Here is a 23,002-nt window from a genome sequence, read left to right on the forward strand (position 1 = left end):
GCTGTGACCATTTTGTGCATTGCTTATGCGCAGTGTGCTTGCAGTTGAAAAAAAGGCAACTCTGAGTGGAAAAGGCTTGTTACATCAGTCATGTTTTTTAATTCTCCAATCAAATAAAAGCAGAGGCGGGGTTTCCGTTGAGGTGAATGCAGTGTTTGAGTTGTCACAACTATAGAGATTTTTGAAGATGAAGGACAGACTTGTGGTTGCTATCTGGAGTTATCCGGTGCTGTATGACTCACAAATCCTGAGCTTTACAATAAGATTAAATACTAAAATTATACTAATATCAACAGCAACACTCGTGCACAATAACAAGCTGATTCAGTCGTTGTCTAGTGACATAAAGGGTGCAACGCACTTTTAATTGCAGTGTGCCTTGCGTTTTTGGAATGGAAAAGCATGTTCGGTGTGACTGGCCACTAAAAATATACAGAAAAAAAAAGAATATGCATCTAACTGAAGTCATAAAACTTAAAATTGCAATGATAAAATGTTAACAGGAGTTAAACAAAAAACTGTTTTAACTGTATAGTTTTAGAGTTTTCTTAAAGTTTGTAACCATTATAATATCAATATATTACTATTAATAATAATAACAATAATACTTTGAGAGAACAATATTAATACAACTGTAATGGTATATAATATAATAAAATATATTTTTTGTGTTTACATTTTATTTCTCCAAAAAAAAAAACCTTTATATTATTATTTTTAAAACCAAAAACTTTAATATAACCATTTTGAATAATATGACAGAAAAAAAAAATGTTATTACTACAATTTGTTATTTTTTTTAGGGACATTTTTGTCTTGTAATTTGTAACTGCCTCCTGAATCATACATTTGTCAAGAATCATCATGACATAAGTCTAATTTACACCTTTTTTGTGTTTTCAGTCTATAAAGTTAAATAACCATTATCATGACACATCTATTATTTGCAATTTCAGTATTTTAGTAAATCATTTTCTGTCTGCTCCTATTTTCTGATCAACTCTGTTACATCTATTATAAATGGGATAATTATCTTTAAATTAAAACACTGACAGAAAAAGCATGTGACTTGTTAACGTTTAACTTGTTCTAGTTAAAGTAAGTGATTTAACTTCCTCTAGTGTGAAACTCTGGAAGGCATTGGGACATTTTCTTCTCTCATTAATTTGCATGTTTATGTGATGTTTTACAAACTAATTTCGAGAGCATGTGATATGATTGATAGCAGCTGGTCTATATCCGTAATCATCAGTAATCCATCCAGATTGATCCAAGCCTACAATAAACCGACCGATTTTACCCTACTGCCTTATCTTTGTTTTGGAAGAATCCCCCCTTCCACCCTATCTCCTTCTTTACCAGGGGGAGCTCTCGATCCCTGATCTCGGACCGCTTACAAGATAATTGACCAGGTTCAATTATCTCCGAGCTCAGAGTTCTCTACCAGGACAGCATGCCAAACCTGTTAAAGGCGTCAAGCAATATCCAAGTGTTAACTCCAATAGTCGACTCATTATTTGTCAACTCTCTTATTGTAATAGTAAATTTATCATTCCCTTTTAAAAACAATAATATGATGAATACACATAAATATTTGTTTTAGAGATGGCATGTGGTACTAGATTAAGCATCTTGAGCTAAAGCACAAAAAAAATGGAGGGAAATGTCAACTCTTTTATTATCAACTCTTTTTAGTGGTTTAAAACAATTGGGTCCAATTATTGCCAGATTATATCGTTTTGATGACAAGATACAGTATCATTGCCCTTGGTCATTTCCTTAAGATAACTGCAAGCATTAATGCCACTGGAGTAACAACAGCAGTTGCCATCGTTGATCTCATTTGAAGTAAGAGCTCATGATGACGTGCGGGTGTTGTAGTGGTGTCCCGTTTCTTAGGGGTACATTTTGAAGCCCTTCCACTTCACACACATTCCACCCACATTCTAGGGCCAAGAGCAAGGGGTAGGGGTAAAAAAAATTATTTGGGTTTAGGTCTTAGAAATAGAATCAAATGTTCCCCATCACATTTAAGCCTTTAAATTAATGGATCCAGTGTCCTGTTAATGATACAATTGTTGAATAGTATTCCAGTTTAAAGCAAATGAATTGTCAATGCTTGAATGTACCTACAATTCTGGAGTCATATAGTGCCATGTTGTGCATTCAGTGTTCGTCTTTGCTTTTATCACAGCACAATTTACAACACTGAGCTAATAAAGCAAACATCCATCCACCCAACCATTACTCAGAGGGTAACTGCCTTGCCCTTTTCTCTTCCCCTTGTCGTTCAGATCAGATTGTAATGGGTCTGTCTGTACTGAGCTCCTGTAAGATTCCCCCAGTCACACAGACGGATGGAGAGAGAAAGAGGGTTTTTACGCTGATGTTCCTATGAAACATTTATCTCCAGAGCCCCTCTGCTCTCCATTTACTGCATGTATGCATGTCTTCATACTCCTCAGTCGATCAGATTTATCTCTGTTTGTGTGTGTGTGATGGACTATATCTATTCTGAAGTCCATCTCAGTCTGCAAGTCCTCTGTATAATATGCAGAGATAAAGGTTATGTTAAAATGTTAGACCAGTTTCAGTTCTGATTTTACTGATTAGATAAAGAAATTGTATGTTTTTAGAATTATGTTTTATGTATAAAATGCTGTGAACCAGAGACTTGAACAGTCAAACTTCTTAATAAACTTAACAGAAAACCAGTGCAATGTATTGTATGTTTGATATTTAGTGCATTGCTAAAAGGTGCTGTTATTTTGGTGCTCCTTCTATAAAACATTTATGGTTACTATTAGCCTACTAATATGCTCAATGGAGATGACCATGTTGAATCACTCAATCAGTAGTCACTAAATTTGGCCAATATCATAAACTAATAGCAAATAAGATTGCACTTAAAACACATTTTCATTGCCACATTGCCAATTAATGGTAAATTGCAGTTATTGATTGATCAGATATATATATACTTTCAGTTTCACTATTACTGAATGACATCAAGGGTCACTAAAGAACTGAGTTATGCGTTTAGAGTTAAAACAATGATATCTAAAATAATGCAGTGTAAGTGACATCTGTGGTATTACATTATTTGAAGAAAATACTGTTTAAGGGAAAGTTCACGCAAAAATTAAAATTATCTCATTCTTTATTTTCCCTAATAGGGTTATAAATCTTTTTTTCTTCTACTATGGAAGTTAATGGGTACCAGCAACCAGCATTTTTAAAAATATCTTTAACTTGTTCAACAGAAAAAAAGAAACTCAATTAGGTTTTAAACAAGTAAAGGGTGAGTAAATGACAGCAGCATTTTATTTTCGGTGAAATGTCCCTTTAAGAGTTAAAGAGAGATTTCCATATCACTCGGTTCACACAGGTTCCTATTTTTAGTCAGTTTGAGTCGACCTCTAAACCTGAATGTCTACATTTTAGATGAGAAACATTCAGCACTTTCTCATTTTATAATATGTCTGAACAACTAGGACTTCTTGGAGACATTTTTCATATTTTATACATCGAAGATATGAAACAAGTGAATTTATTTTATATTTAAACCCTTGATCACTGTGGTTGTGTGGTTATACTTTTAGTAGTTTCTGCCTCAGATGATGATACATATGCCACACTTTTTGTTTTTACTCGTGCTTGTCCTCTGCTTGGTTCAAATATACAGGATTTCTGGGAGTCGGATGTGCAATAATCTTAATCAATTCGTCTATAAACATATCTGATTAGATGAAAAACATCTTTGGTTTACATTGATGACAATGATTATTAAGAGAGTATTATTAAAGTCTCACATAGTTAAGAATACTGCATGTTAACATTTTTTTTAAATGTCCAAGAGTCTGTTTTGGCCATTTAATTGGAATCTAAAAGAGATTTTTTAACAAGTATATGCCTACTGGAAATGAACCATTTGTGATCATTTTTACTTAACGGGATCAATTTTGATTGTTCACCCCCTCATGTCACTGCATATACAGTATGGGCAAAAAAGAAAGAACACAGCAAATTGGCATGTCGTGTTGAGTTTTCCAAAACTGCTTGCTGGAATTAAAGTGACAATATATTCTCAAAACAAAAGCGTTATATTGAAGTGCACACATTGTAAAAGGTGGGTAGCAGCATTCTTGGTTAAATTTATGTGCTTTAGTAAAAATGCCTGAGACATTCATAAATCTGTGATTTACTGCCTGCTCACCCACCTGCTGTTGTGAGGATAACTTTGTGATGATGAACCTTTAATAATCTGACAAAATGCTGGATTATTTGATATGTGATATTAAGTATTGATATATTTACTGCATAAATGCATATCAACTCATGATATCGACAAACAGCAACAGGTATCTTTATCTTTTAATATTTTCTAATAGCAGTGGAAAACATTTAAATAATATTCTGCCAATTTGTTCAAAAAAAAAATCTCTGAACAAAGTCACATCATGCTAAATTCCAATGTGTTTTGCTGATGGATCATTTAGGATATTTTTATGCTGTAAACTTCTACTTTTACTTTGTGAATGAATGATGCACTAGATTGCATGTAGAGCTATTAATGTGGGGATTTTTCACACCCCTAAATATTTCACGACACAAAACAAAATGTGATCGGTTGGTTAACTTGTCAGTAAGATTAGTGGGGAGTCCTTGACCATTCAAAGCAATTAAAGTTCCCAGACCACAAGTCTGAGGCCACTAGGGGGCGCATATTCACAACAAACAAAGGCGTAGTATGTTAGCCACTTTTGCCACTAAAGAGTACATATTCACAACGAACAAAGGCATATGCTGCATCCCAATTCGCATGAATACACTACGCCCTAAAAGGATGCACTTTTTTTGTGAAAGAAAATATATACTTTTAAGTGTGTAACAGACATACTACAACCTCATTAACATATTATTTTGTTGCTTGGTGATGATGAGTCCTGTCAATCACTTCACATTACCCACATTTACTTCATATTTAATTTTCTACATTATTGGAGAATTCGCCATTCGCAAGTCTTTCATGCAGAGAAATCTCCTTAAGTCTTTGGATAATTATGCATTTAGACGTTAATGTCCAAACTTGTCTTTTTTTGTATAAGAATTGTTGTTGCAGATAAAATACAACACAGAAACAGCTCTACAAAGATCTTTAGAGAAGTCTCTTTACTTGATGGTTGGTCTCGCCTGTCCATCATGTTTGTAGTTTATTTACACTTTTCACTCAAGTTGGTAGTTTTAATCGAATATACATCCAACAAGCAATGTATTGTGGGCAATATCAGCAGTTAGAGTATGGATGGTTCTACACTTCTACACCGAAAATAGTAAACCATTTGGGAACCTTTGGCATACTCTTTTCAACATACAACGATTTGGGACATACTAATTCTATTTTTAAACACTATTTAAGATGGATAGTATGCGATTTGGGACGTAGTTGTGACTGAGTGTGGAATCATGGGAGTTGTCATCTTTATTACATTGTATACGACTTATATATTGTATACGACTGCTGAAATCATGTATAGAATAAGGCTGAGAGCTACTGATGTGAAATTTCTCTGGATTTGAACATTCTTCAAAACATTTTGGATATTTGAAGTATATAAGTTTTTTACTTGTTCTTTCGTGAAAAACAAGTTATATATTGAGCCTTTTAAGTTGAATAATAAAATGTAAAAACAGAAATCTTAAAAATACAATCATACCACTGAATCCATCAAACATGATTCAAGAAAATCAAGATTTATTTTCCCTTATTGCCCAGCACTATTAGATGTATGGATTTGCTGTAGTGCAAGAAGTGGGTCAATCTGCAGTTGATAGTCTCTGCCGTTCGCACCTAACTCCTTACATAAGACAACAGGAATCAGAGAGAGAGAACGAAAAATCAGCAAGCTAAATTTACCCACAAGGCCCACTTATGCAAGTAGAAGACAAAGAAGAAAAGTGGGAATGTAATGGCTGGATGATTTTCCACAGAAACTTTTATATTCAGAATGTATTCGGCAGGAAAGGGACTGGAGAGAGGAATAAGATTAAGAGCGAAAAGGAGAAGCTCCTGTGCTATTTATCCAAAGAGAATAATTCATGTCTGTGTTTACTCAGACGATGCAGATTAATTGAAGCTTGCTGTGCGGTACAGTGAATAAACACACACACAGGCGGATTACTAAGCCCAGATGAAGCTCAATGCTGTCTTTTCTCTCTAAACTTCCTTCAGGAGTTGAAGCAGATTCTGGTTAGATGCTTTAGAGGAGACACGCTGCACCTGGGACTACATGCTGCTTAACTAGACCAAGTTAAACAAGCCACCTGATGCTGACATCTGAGGTGGGAGTAAATGCGGTCTGAAGGGATGCAATATATATCAGAGACCTTGTAGGCATCCGTCTTCTGCTATGATCTGGAATGTGATGGCATGTTTTTTCTAAATTGAAGGCTCTGACCTGGCACTGATGTCTGACTTTGAAACAGCATCCTCCTACTTGAACACACTCCTACAGGTCTGTATTTCCAGTGAGTGAGCCGTGGCTGTAGGTATCATTACATTGATACACACATTTGCTTACAACCTGCTGGATGGAATGTCGTTTGTGCCTAATCCGATTTACTTTGATAAGAAGAAGCTTCAAGAAATTGCTAGTTCTGCAAGCAATACAAAATACAAAATGCCAAATTCAACCTTGTCTTTCTTTCATTTATAAGGCCTGTCTATGTGGCAATGTGTTTTTCTCTTTTGCGTATTAGAAAAGTTTTGCATCCATACATGTATAGTTTCAAGAAATGTCTTCGTGGAAATGGGAAAAGTGGTTAAATGGAGTAATAAGTATGCAATGACTATTTGTGGTGCTGTAAACAAACATACAGCACTGCAGGACACATTAAAATGCAGAGAGCATGCATAAACAAAGCGATGATGACAAATGCCTATTCAAAAGCAGAGTTATTATAGTGCATTACCAGATTTTGTTTTAATAGGCTTATCAGCACCTGCAGCACAAACACATCTCTGTAGTCCACCGATGACATTTGGGGTTCTTCCTTGTTCCGGTCATGTATACCACATGATGGTGTTGTCATCATTTGCAAAAGTAATGTTTTGCCTATCCACAGTCATGTGAGCAGAGGCATTTTGAGATTTTTCCACTGCTGTATATTTTATACTGCTCTGGTGTCCTCTTAAAGTTTAGCATAGAGTGATGATATCAACTAAAACTACTAAATGAAATATCCATCACCACCCTGCCCCATCATCATCCCTTATTCTTATTTCAGTCCCAAAAAACACTGATGCTTGCTGTCAAAGGCTACATGTATTCATTGTCACGAGTGAGACCGAGAAAATGAAAGCACATCATTGTATTTTAATAATTAAAATTATTAATTACAATAATTTATAATTAGTAAAATAATACAATATAAAATTTATAATTAGGCTAATTTTAATATTTTTTTGTTGGTCAGTTACAAAATTAACAAGAATAACATCTGGGCCTGGTTTTTCAAAAGTAATCTACTAGGATTTTGGATAAGGGATTGGATCAAATCTTGAAAATGGGTTGTTCAAAAGAAAAAACGGATTACCTAATCGGATTAGATCACGTAATCTAATCTTGGTTTTGATCTGGATCAAACCTTTACTTTGGGTTTTTCAGACCTTTTTTGCAGGATTTGGATCACTTTGATCCAAAAAACATGGATTAAACTGATCTCATCAGAAGTGTGGATTTAGTGTGGATTTTATGCCCAAAATTTAATGAAAACTTAAAAAATGTATTAAACAATTTTATTTTTGGATCTTACAATATATACTATTTATTCATAAAGTTTTAATTTTATTTGTTCATCTGTCAGGCTATAGTGATTATTGGCTTTAACGTATTCAGCCTTTCAGTATAGGCCTACAGCAAAGTAGAAATAGCTTGGCCTCATAAAACAATCCCCCAAACAGCTGTCAAAATTGACCAAAAACAATACATTTTATTCTGTCAATAATTGATATATATATATATATATATATATATATATATATATATATATATATATATATATATATATATATATATATATATATATATATATATATATATATATATATATATATATATATATATATATATATATATATATATATATATATATACACACATCACAATGGAAAATTATTTTGTTTTTAGAATATTTATTAGTGATGCATGCAATGATTATAGAATAACCAAAAAGAAAATGCAAAGAATGGCAATCACTGATTTTTGAAATCACCTTCAACAATTGCAAAAAGATACTGAAAGAGCAGAAGCACAGCTTCATCTGGTAGATGAACAACGGACTCTGACCAAACTGCAGCAAACCAAGGTCAGACTTGAGATTCACCTCCTAAATGCTTTGCTCAGCAAGCTGGTCTCTCCACATCAGATGAGGAAGTCTGAACTTATTGTGGATTTTTTGACATTAAGTCTTTTTTTATTTACATCTATATTTGAAACTTATTATAAATATCCTCAATGTATTTATAGGTTGTAGGTCTCAGATGAGCGGACTGCTGGAAGAGGATGGGTTTTTTTTTATTGTTTTTAGTTTTTTTTTTTTTTTTTTAATGTGCGTGTGTTTTCATCTCAAATAAAAATAAAGTTATATTGACCCCACACTGGCTATTCTACTTGTTGCTCTTTACATAGGCCTATCTATCCATCTACATTGTGATTGAGCACTGGTAATCCAGATTTAGTGATCCTGAAAAGTTCCTATCCGGATCAGATTGATCCAATCCAATGTTGCTTTGAAAAACTGGCTCAAAAAGTAAGCTGGATTACGTGATCACGGATCGCAAAAACAGGATTACTAAATCCGGATCAATTTTATCCAGATTAAACTTTTTGAAAAACCGGGCCCTGAGGTTAACTGCTGCAAAACCAGTTTGCTATATTTATTTATTTATTTCACAGTTGAAGTCAGAATTATTAGCCCCGTTTATTTATTTATTTATTTATTTATTTATTTATTTATTTATTTTTGTTTAACAGAAGGAAGATTTTTTTAACACATTTCTAAACATAATAGTTTTAAAAACTAATTTCTAATAACTGATTTATTTTATCTTTGCCATGATGACAGTAAATAATATTTTATTAAATATTTTTCAAGACACTTCTATACAGCTTAAAGTGACATTTAAACGCTTAACTAGGTTAATTAGGTTAACAAGGCAGGTTAGGGTAATAAGGCAATTTATTGTATAATGATGGTCTGTTCTAAGTTTTTATTCTAGCCAAAATAAAACAAATAAGACATTCACAAGAAGAAAAAATATTATCTGACATACTGTGAAAATTTTCTTGCTCTGTTAAACATAATTTGGGAAATATATTTAAAAAAGAAGAAAAAAATTTGAAGGGGGCTGATAGTTCTGATTTCAACTGCATGTATGCATGTTTGTGTGGTGTGTGTGTGCGTGTGTGTGTGTGTTTGCGTGTGCGTGTGTGTATAACTGCTTTTATTCTAGTCAAAATAAAACAAATAAGACTTTTTCCAGAAGAAAAGATATTATCAGACATACTGTGAAAATGTTCTTGCTTTGTTAATGTATATGTATAAATGTATAAACACACACATATCTATCTATCTATCTATCTATCTATCTATCTATCTATCTATCTATCTATCTATCTATCTATCTATCTATCTATCTATCTATCTATCTATCTATCTATCTATCTATCTATCTATCTGTCTATCTATCTGTCTATCTGTCTGTCTATCTATCTATCTATCTATCTATCTATCTATCTATCTATCTATCTATCTATCTATCTATCTATCTATCCATCTATCTGTCTGTCTGTCTGTCTATCGTTAGTTTTGATTTCATTTGTACATCAAGATAAGTGTCTCATAAATTATAACAAATTTTATACAACATAAGTTACTATCATAAGCCCGCATATCAGTCAGTCTGTATTGCGTGCCTTTTCAATCATGTCTCCTCTAAAAAGAAAACAAAAAAATAGCTGTATGAGTTTGTGTGCGGCTCACACTCAATGTCCTTCTTTCATTCCAGAAATAGACTCCAGAAAGAATTCAAAGCAATTGTGAACAAAAGGACCACATTATGTGAGCACTTGAAATCTTATGGTTTTAAAATCCTTTTAGTTATCCAGCAAGTCACAAGGTAGTGTGCGTCTCAAAAGGGGCATAAAGAAAAGATAAAAAGGGGGACTCCTGTATTGAATAAGAAATGCTGTGCTTCACATCTGGAGTCCAGTTCCTTCTCTGAAGCTCATTAAGAATCTGTCAAATCAAAGCCCTGGTCATCACCTCGCTTAAGAAAGAGTAAGGTGAAGAGTAGAGAATGAACGGTCTTTAGGAATCAAAGGTTGAGATGTGAGAAAGATGCCAACATATGAGAGTTTGCCCCTTAACTGACACCATCCAGATACTCCTCCTCCTGAGGCAATTAGCATGTCAAAACCAATCAGACGCAGAGCCTGTGAAGCCATCCAACTGACATGCATCTGCTTATAAGCCAAGTGACGCCCTCCTTCTAAGAAACCACAGGCTTGAAACTATTTTTAAAATGTAGAAATAGAACGAACACCTGCCTATTCTTCCAATATTGATAGAAATTATTCAGCTGTGCCAGAAAATGGTCTCTTCTTTCCCTGCTCCCAATGAGGTTTGAAATCATATGGCCATGGAGAGCACACACTGAGAAGGGCAAGTCATCCTCTGTCATACAAAGAGACTTTTGATGAGTTTCTTTATCTAGTCATTGCAGAACACGGTGTATATGGAATATTTAAATTGGAATACGGCAAAAGCACACATAGTATTACTGCAGGGAAAACAATTATAGATGCGAGATGTCTTGAAGGGTACAAAAAGTCTCTAACAATTTATTTGTGCTTCCAAACTGTTCCAAGCAATCTTTCAAACACTGCTTTGACAAAGGTGTATTATTCCTATTAAACACTTTGGGTTTAAAAAAAAAAAGTACAATGTCTGGCAACTAACTGGCAGATAAGCACCAAAGTACATGATAATTTCAGTGCCCCTTGCAAATGCAATGTAATGTAAAGTTGATGAATGAAGGTTATAAACTCTTTTTGAAGGTTTCTTTACATTTTAAAATGTTATTTTAGAAACTGTAACTGTGTACTTACAACACATGGCAAGATTCCAATGATTTCGCATTTACAACAGGTGACATGACAGACATTTAAATAGTTTTAAAGACATAAAAAAAGACATTCAGATGCGAACAATAGTGCTCTGCACTCCCATTGAAATGGACAGCTTTATAATCTATTAATAAATATTAAACCTCATTAGTTTGTTAAAAGTGTCCCTAGAGTAGAGATTCACACTGAGTGACAAACTGTCCATTTTTAACAAGATTTGAAAACCATTCATATTGTTTTAGCAGATCTGAACTGATAGAGTTTTATAAAAGTATTGTATATTAATTAATTAATTTAATTAATTAATTAATTTTGTTTCATTATTTATTTTATAATATCTCTTTTGGTTTTATTGTCCATGTACACCTTGCTTAAATTTTTTCTTTTTGTCCCAGCCAATTCCATATTATGATTGTAAATGCTAATCATGTGTGCCTTATTTTATTTTTTATAAACCTTCCACAAATACTTTGATTAATGTTAGATGGGTGGGTTGGGATGTAGGGTTTTGAGTTCTGTTTTGTAGTAAGCTAAATTCACTGTATTGGAATACTTTCAAAAGAACTCTGATATATGGTTCATCTCTATATTATATATATATATATATATATATATATATATATATATATATATATATATATATATATATATATATATATATATATATATATATATATACATATACATTCACAGTTGAAATAATAATTTGAACAGAATAATTTGCCCCCCCCCCCCCCCCCTTGAATTTTTTGATATTTCCCAAACAATATTTAACAGAGTAAGGACATTTTCACAGTATGTCTGATACTATTTTTTTTCTTCTGGAGAAAGTCTTATTTGTTTTATTTCAGCTAGAAGATTTTATTTAAAAAAAAAATGTAAGGTCAAAATTATTAGCCCCTTTAAGCGATATATTTTTCGATTGTCCACAGAACAAACCATTATTATACAACAACTAGCCTCATTACCCTAACCTGCCTAGTTAACCTAATTAACCTAGTTAGGCCTTTAAATGTCACTTTAAGTTGTATAGAAGTTGTCCATACAAGTTGTACGGACATACAACTACATCTAAAGCAATTTTTAAAAAAAACTTTTGCCACAGAGATTGACTAAAAATAATCTCTCAAAATCCTACTTAACATGGATTGTCACAATTAATTTTAATTCTACAAAAAAAATTTATGAAAGAATAATATATATATATATATATATATATATATATATATATATATATATATATATATATATATATATATATATTTTTTTTTTTTTTTTTTTTTTTTTTTTTTTTTTTTTTTTGATTAGCTAGCCTGTGGACCTATTAACACCTATTTTGTGTTCCAAGGAAAAAAGTAAATCGCAAAAGTTTATGAAAGTGGATGACTATTAACTTTAAGTTTGTCATACCACTCTGAGCATCAGCTTTGAATTTAATCCTCTTTCCAGTTAAATGACTCCTCTTGATCAAGCAATGGTCATGGTTTCTGTATGGTACTAACTGGTGCCAGCTGTGAAGAGAGAGGGCACACGTGGGGAGGGTTTTCTGTGTTTGAACTGCTTCAAAACTAAACCCTACCGCTTGGCCCACAGTGACACTTCTACACATCTGGCCCACTACTCACATACTGTCTTTTTAAAGGACGACGTTCAATGGAAAACATCCAACCGTGTCAGATCCACTACATCACTATGTTGAAGAACTAAGAGCTTCAAAGTGGATTTTATCTCATGGATTTGGTATGTGCTGAAGTCCTGGCAATAATTTTGTCTGCTTCATGTCCCACTTAAAAAATATGAGGAGAAAGGTTTCTATATTATTTGAATGAAACTATAACAATATAGTTAATAATCATACATGGCATAAAAGCTGTGATGTCTTTATCGGAGCCATGTGGAAAGCTAATTAAAATCAGCCATCTTCAACTATTCAACCGAAATAGCTGCTTTTGCGGTGGCAGAAGGGCTACAATGTTTCAGTACATGGAGTCTAATGTATAAATAAATCATTCATTAGCAATCCAACACTATGCATGCTGGCAGATATTCAGATTTTATGCTTTTTTTAACAATTTCAGACCATAATGATTGTAAAATATTGGCCCTGAATGAAAAAAACATCATGGTCAGAATTTATGCACTGTGTATATCACATATGCTAATAATGATATTCAGCATAGAGATATAGTATCATTTCTGAAAATTCAACCAATTAATTGTCTGACCACATGTAAAGGACAGTTTCATTTTTACATTTTAAAGCATAGGTCTCACACTTGATTCCTGCAGGGCCACAGCACTGCACAGTTTTGCTTCAACCCTAAATCAAACACAGCTGATTCGTGTTCAAGACTACTAGAGACTTTTAAGCAGGCATGAGTTGGAGGTGGTTGGAGCTAAACTTTGCAGAGCTGAGGCCCTCCAGGAATTAAGTTTTTAAAGTATTTTTTTAGAAATGTACTCATTCACATTTACTCATCATATTCTGATTAATGTGGAATTATTCTTTTCTTTTTTTTTTTTGATTGATGGGTTTGAATTTTCATTAATCAGGGTAAATTTGCAAGGGTGTGAATCATGTACAGAAAAAAATAAATAAATCGCAAGTAAAAATAATTGCACTAGAGCAACGAAAAAGTTAAATAAACAGTCCTTTATGGAGTAAAACAGTATTCAGATACAGACATTGAATTCTGGAATAAAAAGTAACATTATATAGTCTTCACTGTAGTGAATCAGTAAAATTATTCTTCATTAAAGTTACAAATGTACTTTGTGACTGAATGCTTTAAACCAATGGTCTCAAACTCAATTCCTGGAGGGCTGCAGTTCTGCACAGTTTAACTCCAACCAACACCTGCTTAATAGTCCATAGTACTCTTGAACACCTTGATTAGTTGCATCAGCTGTGTTTGGTTCGGGTTGAAGCAAAACTGTGCAGAGCTGTGGCCCTCCAGGAATCGAGTTTGAGATCTATGCTTTAAACTATCTTGAAATGCCTTTAAAGCATATGCAAATGATAATATTTACTCTGTTATGTTAGACTTTGCAAAGACTCCACTGTATTCTCAACTGTTGTGCTGATAAACTATACACTCTTCTCAACATTGCATATCCTGCGATGTGACTATTGCAGACATGTACATTGCATAATCAATGCTGAAACGATATATTGTGCAGCCCTACGGGTGTTAAGAAACAGTATTACCGCAAACAATGTATTTTGTGACACCATTATATGAAACGTAATTTCACCAGCATGGACCACACCACACCACACTTTATTGTAGGGATGAAAGGGATGGTAAGGGAATAGTGAGATAAACGGGAAGGGAAGAAAGAGGATAAACAGTGAACATGTAGGTAGGTTGTTCAGGCATCCTACGATGATGCCCAGAGACTCAGAGTGGGGGTACCGTCTCTGTAATATTTGGGTAGAGCAGGGGTGTCCAAACAAGATTCCGGAGGGACAGTGTCCTGGAGAGTTTAGCTCCAACCATAATCAAACACACCTGAACCAGCTAATTAAGCCCTTACTAGATATACTAGAAACTTCCTGGCAGGTGTGGTGGAAGATGGAGATTATGGCTGTTTCTCAATTCCAAGAATGCAGAGAACGGACTTGCGTTCTTGTGGAGACCGGTCTTGCCAGATGTCTTCGGAAGAACGAACTCAGGAGACCGCGAGGGCAGAGAACGAGTCCTTTGAGAAATGGGATGCTGCGTTCTACCTTATGGTCATGTGACCTTCACGCGTTTTAAATGGAAATTATTTAAAAACATTACAGCACTCATAAAACGATTTATAGTTTCGCGCCTCTTCAAAATATATATTTTGCATAAAAACATTATAAATATACTCTGCACAATATAAATAAAACTAATTTTAATCCGAATTTCAGCAAACAAACACCCTTTATGTGTTTATTACTTTATTAAGATATTCATGTTAATGTTTACTTTCACCATTTCATTTAGGGAAACTTCTTAGGTAAATAAGTGTTATCTCTGAACTTTAATAATAAATCTAAATAAAATGCTGCGCTTCCCACCTCCAGTCGCAATGACTTCTGGGACTTCCAGAGCGAGTTCGGTGCTCAAGTCTGCATGGGTGCGTCCTCGATATCAAGATCACATCCGGGAAGTTTCACGCGTCCTCCGTACTTGCGGTCTTGGGTATTGGAACTGAACTTAGGCAGCTGATGATGACGTTACACGAGAACACGAGGACGCAAGACCGCTAAAGAACGCATATTGAGAAACAGCCAAACTCTCCAGGACACCGGCCCTCCAGGGCTGAGTTTGGACACCCCAGGGGTAAAGTGATTGGAGCCCCCAATTCAACCTAGGATGGAAGAGAGGGTTATAAGATTGTTAGTGGGAAGTGAGGAAATAGAAGGAGGGAGGGTGGGTTCGAGAGAATAAGAAGAACAGCGCAACAGAGCTGGTCTTCCTTAAATAAGTTTTTAGGGAGTAGCTGATTGGTTAAGGAGACAAAGTGAGGCGTTGTTCCGCTACCAAACCTTTGGTAATTAGTTAACTTTATATGATCGATTTTTTTTATTTTGTCCATACAATATATATATCATCATATTTCACAGTATTATTTGATATAACACACCTGTTAAGTTTGGCAGGTGATTAAAGAGAATGTTTAACCCAAAATGTAAATGATTTAAAATTTAATCTGTTTTATTGTCTATGAGAGAACCTGCAACACAAGCATCTATTTCCATATAATGAAGTCTATAGGCATGTGCAAGTACTTGACAACCAAACCAACAACTGTGGTGGACTAAATGACATCACCAATTACTAGCCTGGCATGCAAAATACACATTTTTAGTCATTTTTAAGATCCAAAACAGGGATAATTTTCACAGCACAAATGATTTTTCACAGAAACACAAAAGGAAAGTTGTTTTTGTACCCTTAAGACTGTCCGCTCCCCTTTTAGCTTCTTTTGCTGTTCTGCACTAAGTAAGTCACACAGGGACAACCTGAGGGTGAGTAAATGACACAATTTTCTTCTAAATGAACTACCCCTTTAAATGAAATGCATACAATGGGAAAAAGATTGAATGCACCTGAACAGGTCACCGTGTACTTTGCCTGCATCGATCCAGGTACTATTGCTAATGAAAAAGCCTTAGGCCAGTAAGAGAAGAATGATTTAACCCTACCTGACCCGCAGTGTCATAGAGCCCCAGCAGGTACTGTTTCCCCCCGACCGTCACACTCACTGAAAACAAAACCATAAGTTAGTATTTTTATAAAATTTTGATTTAAAACTTAAATGATCCAACTTAATTAAAACTACTATTGTTTGTCATGTGCTCCGAAGAGGTGAAGGAAGAATTTTAATCACTTGGGTAAAAGAAAGATGCAAAACTGTTTTAGTTGTTTGAAATCAATCAAATGGGTTCTCAAAATTGGATAATTTATGATCAGCTGAAAGAGGGATTAAAATTAGTCTTATTTCTAATCAATCCACGAGTTGCTTAATATAGATTTATGAAATTCTGATCTAGTGAAAGATGAATGCAAATTGCTTTTGTTTGGATCTTATCAGAAGACGGGTGGTGAATCGTGCCACAGGGATGCTGCTGTGCACCAGTTGCATCCCCAGCCCACAGGTGGTTTCCATTACAGAAATACAGGCGCAACACAAAGCAAGTCACTTCAAGGTCTTGTAAATACCCTTAACTGAATGTTTTACACTGCTAATATAGCCTACACATTGGAATGCCGATTGACGTCCCTTATGTCGTAATAATATCTGGTATATTTACCTGCATAGTGATCAAAGACGGTGGGCACATATTCCTCTGGAAAGGCGTCGTTGGCATAGCTCATCAACAGACAAGTTTTTCCAACGGCGCCGTCACCGACGACCACGCATTTCAACATGATGCTGCCGGTTCCGTTTGCCATGACGAGAATAAAACACTTGAATTCAGCATCTTCAGCTGCTAGACACAGGTATATCCCGCTTTATTAAAGCTCCCTCCAGGCGTCACCAGCGGCAGCAGCAGCAGTGCAGCGCTCGGTGTGCGAAAACAGCTGAAATGCCATTTCCTCCACCCCGCTTCCCAAATTTGGCATTGACTGAGGTTTTCCCCTTCAATACTGGCACACGCCGACAACGTGCCGCTTCCGCGAGAAGGAAGCAAGCGATAAACTTGGCGTTGTCAAGACATGAACCTGAAAGGCGCGTGCTCGACACCATCCGCCCTCTCCTCTGTCCCACTTTCCCTACTTTCCAACCCCAGTCTCACCTCCTCTGACTCTTGAGCCCAACGCGGATTGACTTGCGACATAGGCGGGGTAATAACTCTGATTCAAGGGATCAAGTGTAAAGATTGGTTATCGTTGGGTTGTGTCTGACTCGACCAATACCAGTCTGCATCTTGTGGACCGACTCATTCGGTTACACATCATATTTTAAAAATAGGTTTATGGGCTCTTCTGTAACTGTAAGGCGTGCAGTGAAGAAATAATAAATAAATAAACAAATAAATAAATAAATAGGCTATTTTATTTCTTACTGATCCAACTTTATAATGATGCATGCCAAGGCCTAAATTACAGGATGTCCTTCACCTGTATATAGGCCTAATATATGTATTCATAGAAAAATGTAAATATAAAAAATGTAAATATATATTTTATTAGATATGTAAAATACATACATTTTAACATATGGATGAAAAATGTATATGGATAGGGATTCAAAAGACAGTGGCATATAAGTGCTTTAAAATGACTGTGGAAAATTATCATTTATGTCCATTTTCCAACAACATTTGATGGTTGGAATAAATTATTTGCAAATCCATTACTTAATATGCTGTTGTTTGTCAGAAAACGGGCCTTGTCTCTCTATATATCATTTACGTATTCTCTCATTTATCTATTTAAGGATTAAGTCATCGTGACTTAGTCTAAACAATAAATGAATTGGTTTATTTACCAGAAATTCACTATAACACTCTTTCAAAATCAGTTTGTAATCTGTTGCTATGAAGATACAAGAAGTACGAGTCATATTTTTCGTTTCTGCACTTTATAGATGATCCCTAACACCTGATCGCAGTCCAATCAGCTGGAAGCGGGCAGGCTGGTCAGGGATGCGCTGCTGTATCACTTTTGACAGCTACTGCAGGAGTCACGTGACCAAACAATTACCTCATACCTTGCGAGCGCGTGTGTGCGTCTGTGCTCCGTGGATATGGATTTGTGTGGGCGCGCACCAATAAAACGGTGTGGTGCAGACGCGCCCATTCGCTTTGACATGCAGTGTCTGAGCAGATTCTCCTGTCAGAGCAGCTGTATTATCATTGTCCATCTAACATTTCAAAATATAAAAATAAATGTCTTGAAGGAAAAAAAACATAGGCATACAACAATATCGAGCTTTTAAATAAAATCGAGAAATCCATATTTTAACGATTGCCCCATGAGACTCGTTGGTGTTATGCTATTTGTTGCAAATTATCCACAACTGTAAGCTTACTGATTCATATCACAACAACACTTTCTTTAAAGGCTCTTTATTGGCATTGATTGTTTTATATAGAACCTTTAACATCCAGAACCTTTTTATAATTCAACAAAAGGTTCTTCATAGTGGAAAAATCTAAATAACATAATCTGTAACTTTCTTAATGTCCTTTTATAAATTGTATAAATCCTTGCTAAGTAAAAATGTTAAGTTAACTACATTTATTTTTTATTCTATGAAGAAAATAGAAACTACACTGTAAAACCCTAAGGGTAACTCAAACTATTTGAGGAAAACGATTGCAACAAGCCATTTAAGTTCAAAAACTAATCTATATGAGTACTGTGAACTTACTCCATGTAAGTTGAAGTAATGAGGTATTTAATTAACTCATTACCTTCAAAACTCTTTTGAAATTAGTAGAATAACTTTCAGTTAATTTTGAGTTCACTACACTCATTTCATTTGATAAAGTTGACTTTTGGGTTTTACAGTGTATGAACAGGCATTTAAGAGTAACTCATAAATGCCTTGATAAAAAAAAAAATTCTTCAAGCTATTAAAAAAAAATGGTTGTTTGAAGAATTTTTGATTTAATGTTATTTTTAGCATCACCATGAAAACACTTTTTTTTGTTTCTTCCTGGGACCTTTTTCCATAATACTGAAGTCATGTTACTATATTCCCTATTTTCTAAAAAAAGAAAGAAAGAAAGACAGAAATAAAGAAAGAAAGTAACAAGTAAAGAAAGAAAGAAAGAAAGAAAGAAAGACAGAAAGAAAGAAAAGAAAAGAAAAGAAAATGTCCTAATCCACTAGACTTTCTGTTCTATTTGTTTTTCCATCATTTAAAAAAAAACTAAAACTCTATTAAGACTATTAGGATAATTTTTATGTAATTATTTAAAAAAATGTATTTATATATAAATGCTTTGATCAGGGACGGATTTAACCAATAAGCAAGGTAAGCCGTCGCTTAGGGTCCCAGAAAATCTTAGGATCCCTAATAATTATCTAGTATAAATTACACTTAACATTGTTTAACAATCATATTTTGTTTGGTGAGAGTCAAACAAAAGTTTTAACATAATTAAAGATTGTTTAATATAAAATAAAATGTTCATTTAATCATTTATTTTCTTTTCAGCTTAGTCCCTTTATTAATCTGGGTTTGCCACAGTGGAATGAACCACCAACTTATCCAACATATGTTTTGCGCAGCGGATGCCCTTCTAGTCGCAACACATCACTGGGGAACACCCATACTCTCATTCACACTCATACACTATGGACAATTTACCCTACCTAATTCACCTTTACAAGTCTTTGGACTTGTGGGGGGAAACCGGAGCAGCCGGATGAAACTCACGCAAACACAGGGAGAACATGCAAACTCCACACAGAAATGTCAACTGACCCAGCCAAGGCTCGAACCAGCAACCTTTTTGCTGTGAGGCGATTGTTCTCCCCACTATGCCACTGTGATGCCCAATAGTGTAATGCTATGTAATATTAATATTATAAAATAAAATATTATTATTGCATCTGCACAAATTTGTCCACCAGCCCAATAATGGCCAAATTTAAATAAAAATTATAAAATAAATCCTTTGTAAACTCATCATTTAAAATATAAAGATTGCACTAAGATACAATGTAGAAAAGAAGTTTGAGTGATATATAAAAAACATCTAAATAAATAAAAATGAAATAAAAGTTGAAAGGGTACCTTTTGGGACTTTTGGGTCCCATGGCTGGAATTGCTTAGGGCCCCCAAATCACTAAATCCAGCCCTGGCTGTGATCCTCTTACATGAACAATCTCTGTTTTTTAGTTTAAAAAAAGAAATAAAGAATGAGCTTTAATGTACATTATATAACACTATATGTAAATTTACAATAAGGCCTAAAGTAAATAACAATTTTAGTACAGTTTGCAGTCTTTGCAGGTAAGTATACCAAATGATATACTGTGGGGTTATCAAAAATTTTCACGTTTCACTTTAATCGCAAAAATTGTAATAAATTTATTTGGGAAGAAAAAGTAATTCAGAATGATGCAACTTTTAATAGATAATTGCGAATTCACAGCATCTCATGCTGAATGATCTTTTAATGTTTCAGCATGGTGACGGTGTAAAAATTGTATCATGTCTCCCTCTTGCGGAAAAGTTAAGTACTTCAATGCAGACTTAGGTTTTCTTAATTATGCGTGATTTGTTGTAGATAGAAGCTTTTTGATAAAAACACATAATCAATTTCCGTTCCTTACTTTTAGCTTTGTTAGCCATGTTTTTTGTGCATATTATAATTCACATTTCTGCACAATTGGCACAGAGCATTAACATATAACAGAGCTGTCAACGCGAAGCTGTAAATGTACAGTTTATTAGCCAAAAAATTGGTACAGAATTATGTGCGATATATTGGGACTTGCAAAATCATTCTCCACTGTAAATAACTTTGCAAATCCATTAAAAGAAAAAGTCTCTTAACAATCTTAGCCTCTTTTATGAAAATAAAATGCTCTGCTGATTATTGCTGAAGTAAAATCATTTGGAGAAAAACATTGTTAGAGGGGTTGGAACGTACTGTAAAAACTGCACCGTTAAATGAAATAAATGTTTTTGTATATAAAATCTCTTAAATGAAAGCCATATGTTAATCCAAGTCACGGTCAGTATGGTCTCAAACTCAATTCCTAGAGGGCCACAGCTCTGTGCAATTTAGCTCTAGCATCTCCAACTCACACCTGCTTAGTAGTCTCTAGTAGTCTTGAACACATTGATCAGTTGAATCAGCTGTGTTTGATTAGGATTGGAGCAAAACTGTGCAGAGCTGCGGCCCTCCGGGAATTGAGTTTAAGATCATCAATGTGGTGATGTCATTGGCCCAAAAACATTTCCTGCTAGTTATCAAACTATTTCATAACTGTAACAAGAGGCAATTCAATCATAACTTAATGTTAAAATAGCTGTCATAACATTATTTATCAATATGTGGCTCTTTTTGGATTTTTGGAAGCTATTGAAATTAAAAATGTAAAACAGGAAGTACGTTGGGACCATTGTTTTTGTTTACATCCCTCAAAATGTTCTTGATTGGTTAATTGATTGAATTTGATTAATTGATTGATTAATTGATTGATTGATTGGTTGATTTATTGATTGATTCATCGATTCACACATTCTATGGCCAGAAAAGAAATGAAAGAAATCAATAACATCCAACCACTTCTATCACAAATAAATAACCAAATATGTTACCTGGAGCTTTCCAAAAATTTAAAATTAAAGAAAAAAATTAAGGTAAAAGACAATTTAAGGATTAAAATACCGCTTGCATGGTAATGCAAAGACTGATTTCAGAATAGTTTTAACAGGATGCATTTAGAGTTTTTAATCATCTATTTTTTTAATGATTACTAAATTAAGTGACAGAAAAACATACAATGAATAAAAGAGGGGCAACGGCAGTTAACACATCAAAAAATAATTACAATTTTATTAATTAGTTTATTTTCCTTCACCTTAGTCCCTTTATTTATTAGTCACTAAAGTGGAATGAACTTACCTAGCTTATGTTTTACACAGTGGATGCCTTCCAGCTGCAACCCAGCACGAAGAAACTACGCACCTGCATTCACACACATACACTACGGCCAATTTTCTTCAATTCACCTATGCCACATGTCTTTGGACTGTGGGGGAAACCGGAGCACCAGAAGGAAACTCACGTGAACACAGGGAGAACATGCAAACTCCACACAGAAATGCCAACTGACCTAGCCTGGACTCAAACCAGCGACCTTCTTGCTTAGGCGACAGAGCTGCTAAACACTAAACCACCGTATCGACCACAGAGGTGTTGACCCATTACAAGTTTTTGTTATGGAAATGTCTTTTGAGACTTTGTGACAATTTCAAACCAATCCTAACGGAAACCAATAGATGGCGCAAATGGTTTATTGAAACACTTCTATCATACCAACACCGAGCAAATCTAATTGTTTCTGTCAGTGAATAAGAGCAATGCTTCGTTAAAACAGAATCAAATGTATTTTTCACTTTGATAAAGAATTCACTGTGGGTTAACAGCCTAATATCTGAAGATACATAAATTATTAATCAAAGCAGCCTACAAGAAAACTAATCGATGGCACAAATTTTGTGAACTTTATAAGAAAATATTCTGTGGTAAAAGAGGATTCCAGGTGGCTCAGAAGCACTAAAGGGATGTAGAGAAGAAACGAAATACAGTGCTGTGACTCACAGAAAAAGGTGCAGCGAGTATTAGGGCTAATAAATAATGT

General features: G+C 34.5%; 1 protein-coding gene across 2 annotated transcripts in view; it reads right to left on the reverse strand.

Annotated features, from left to right (window-relative positions):
• rhoq (ras homolog family member Q) overlaps positions 1 to 17,452 on the reverse strand; it is a 41,262-nt gene extending 23,810 nt beyond the window's left edge. For both annotated transcript variants that reach the window (XR_015503290.1, NM_199818.1), the window contains 2 exon segments: positions 16,981 to 17,452; positions 16,372 to 16,430 (listed from right to left, as the gene is read on the reverse strand). Coding sequence is in view for 1 of the 2 variants with exons in the window: in NM_199818.1 (NP_956112.1) it covers positions 16,372 to 16,430; positions 16,981 to 17,122 (201 nt within the window). In the remaining variant the exon portion in view is untranslated.
• Between the last annotated feature and the right edge of the window lie 5,550 nt (positions 17,453 to 23,002).

This window comes from Danio rerio, chromosome 12 (genome assembly GCF_052040795.2).
Source record: "Danio rerio strain M-AB ecotype USA chromosome 12, GRCz13ab, whole genome shotgun sequence".
Lineage (NCBI taxonomy): Eukaryota > Metazoa > Chordata > Actinopteri > Cypriniformes > Danionidae > Danio > Danio rerio.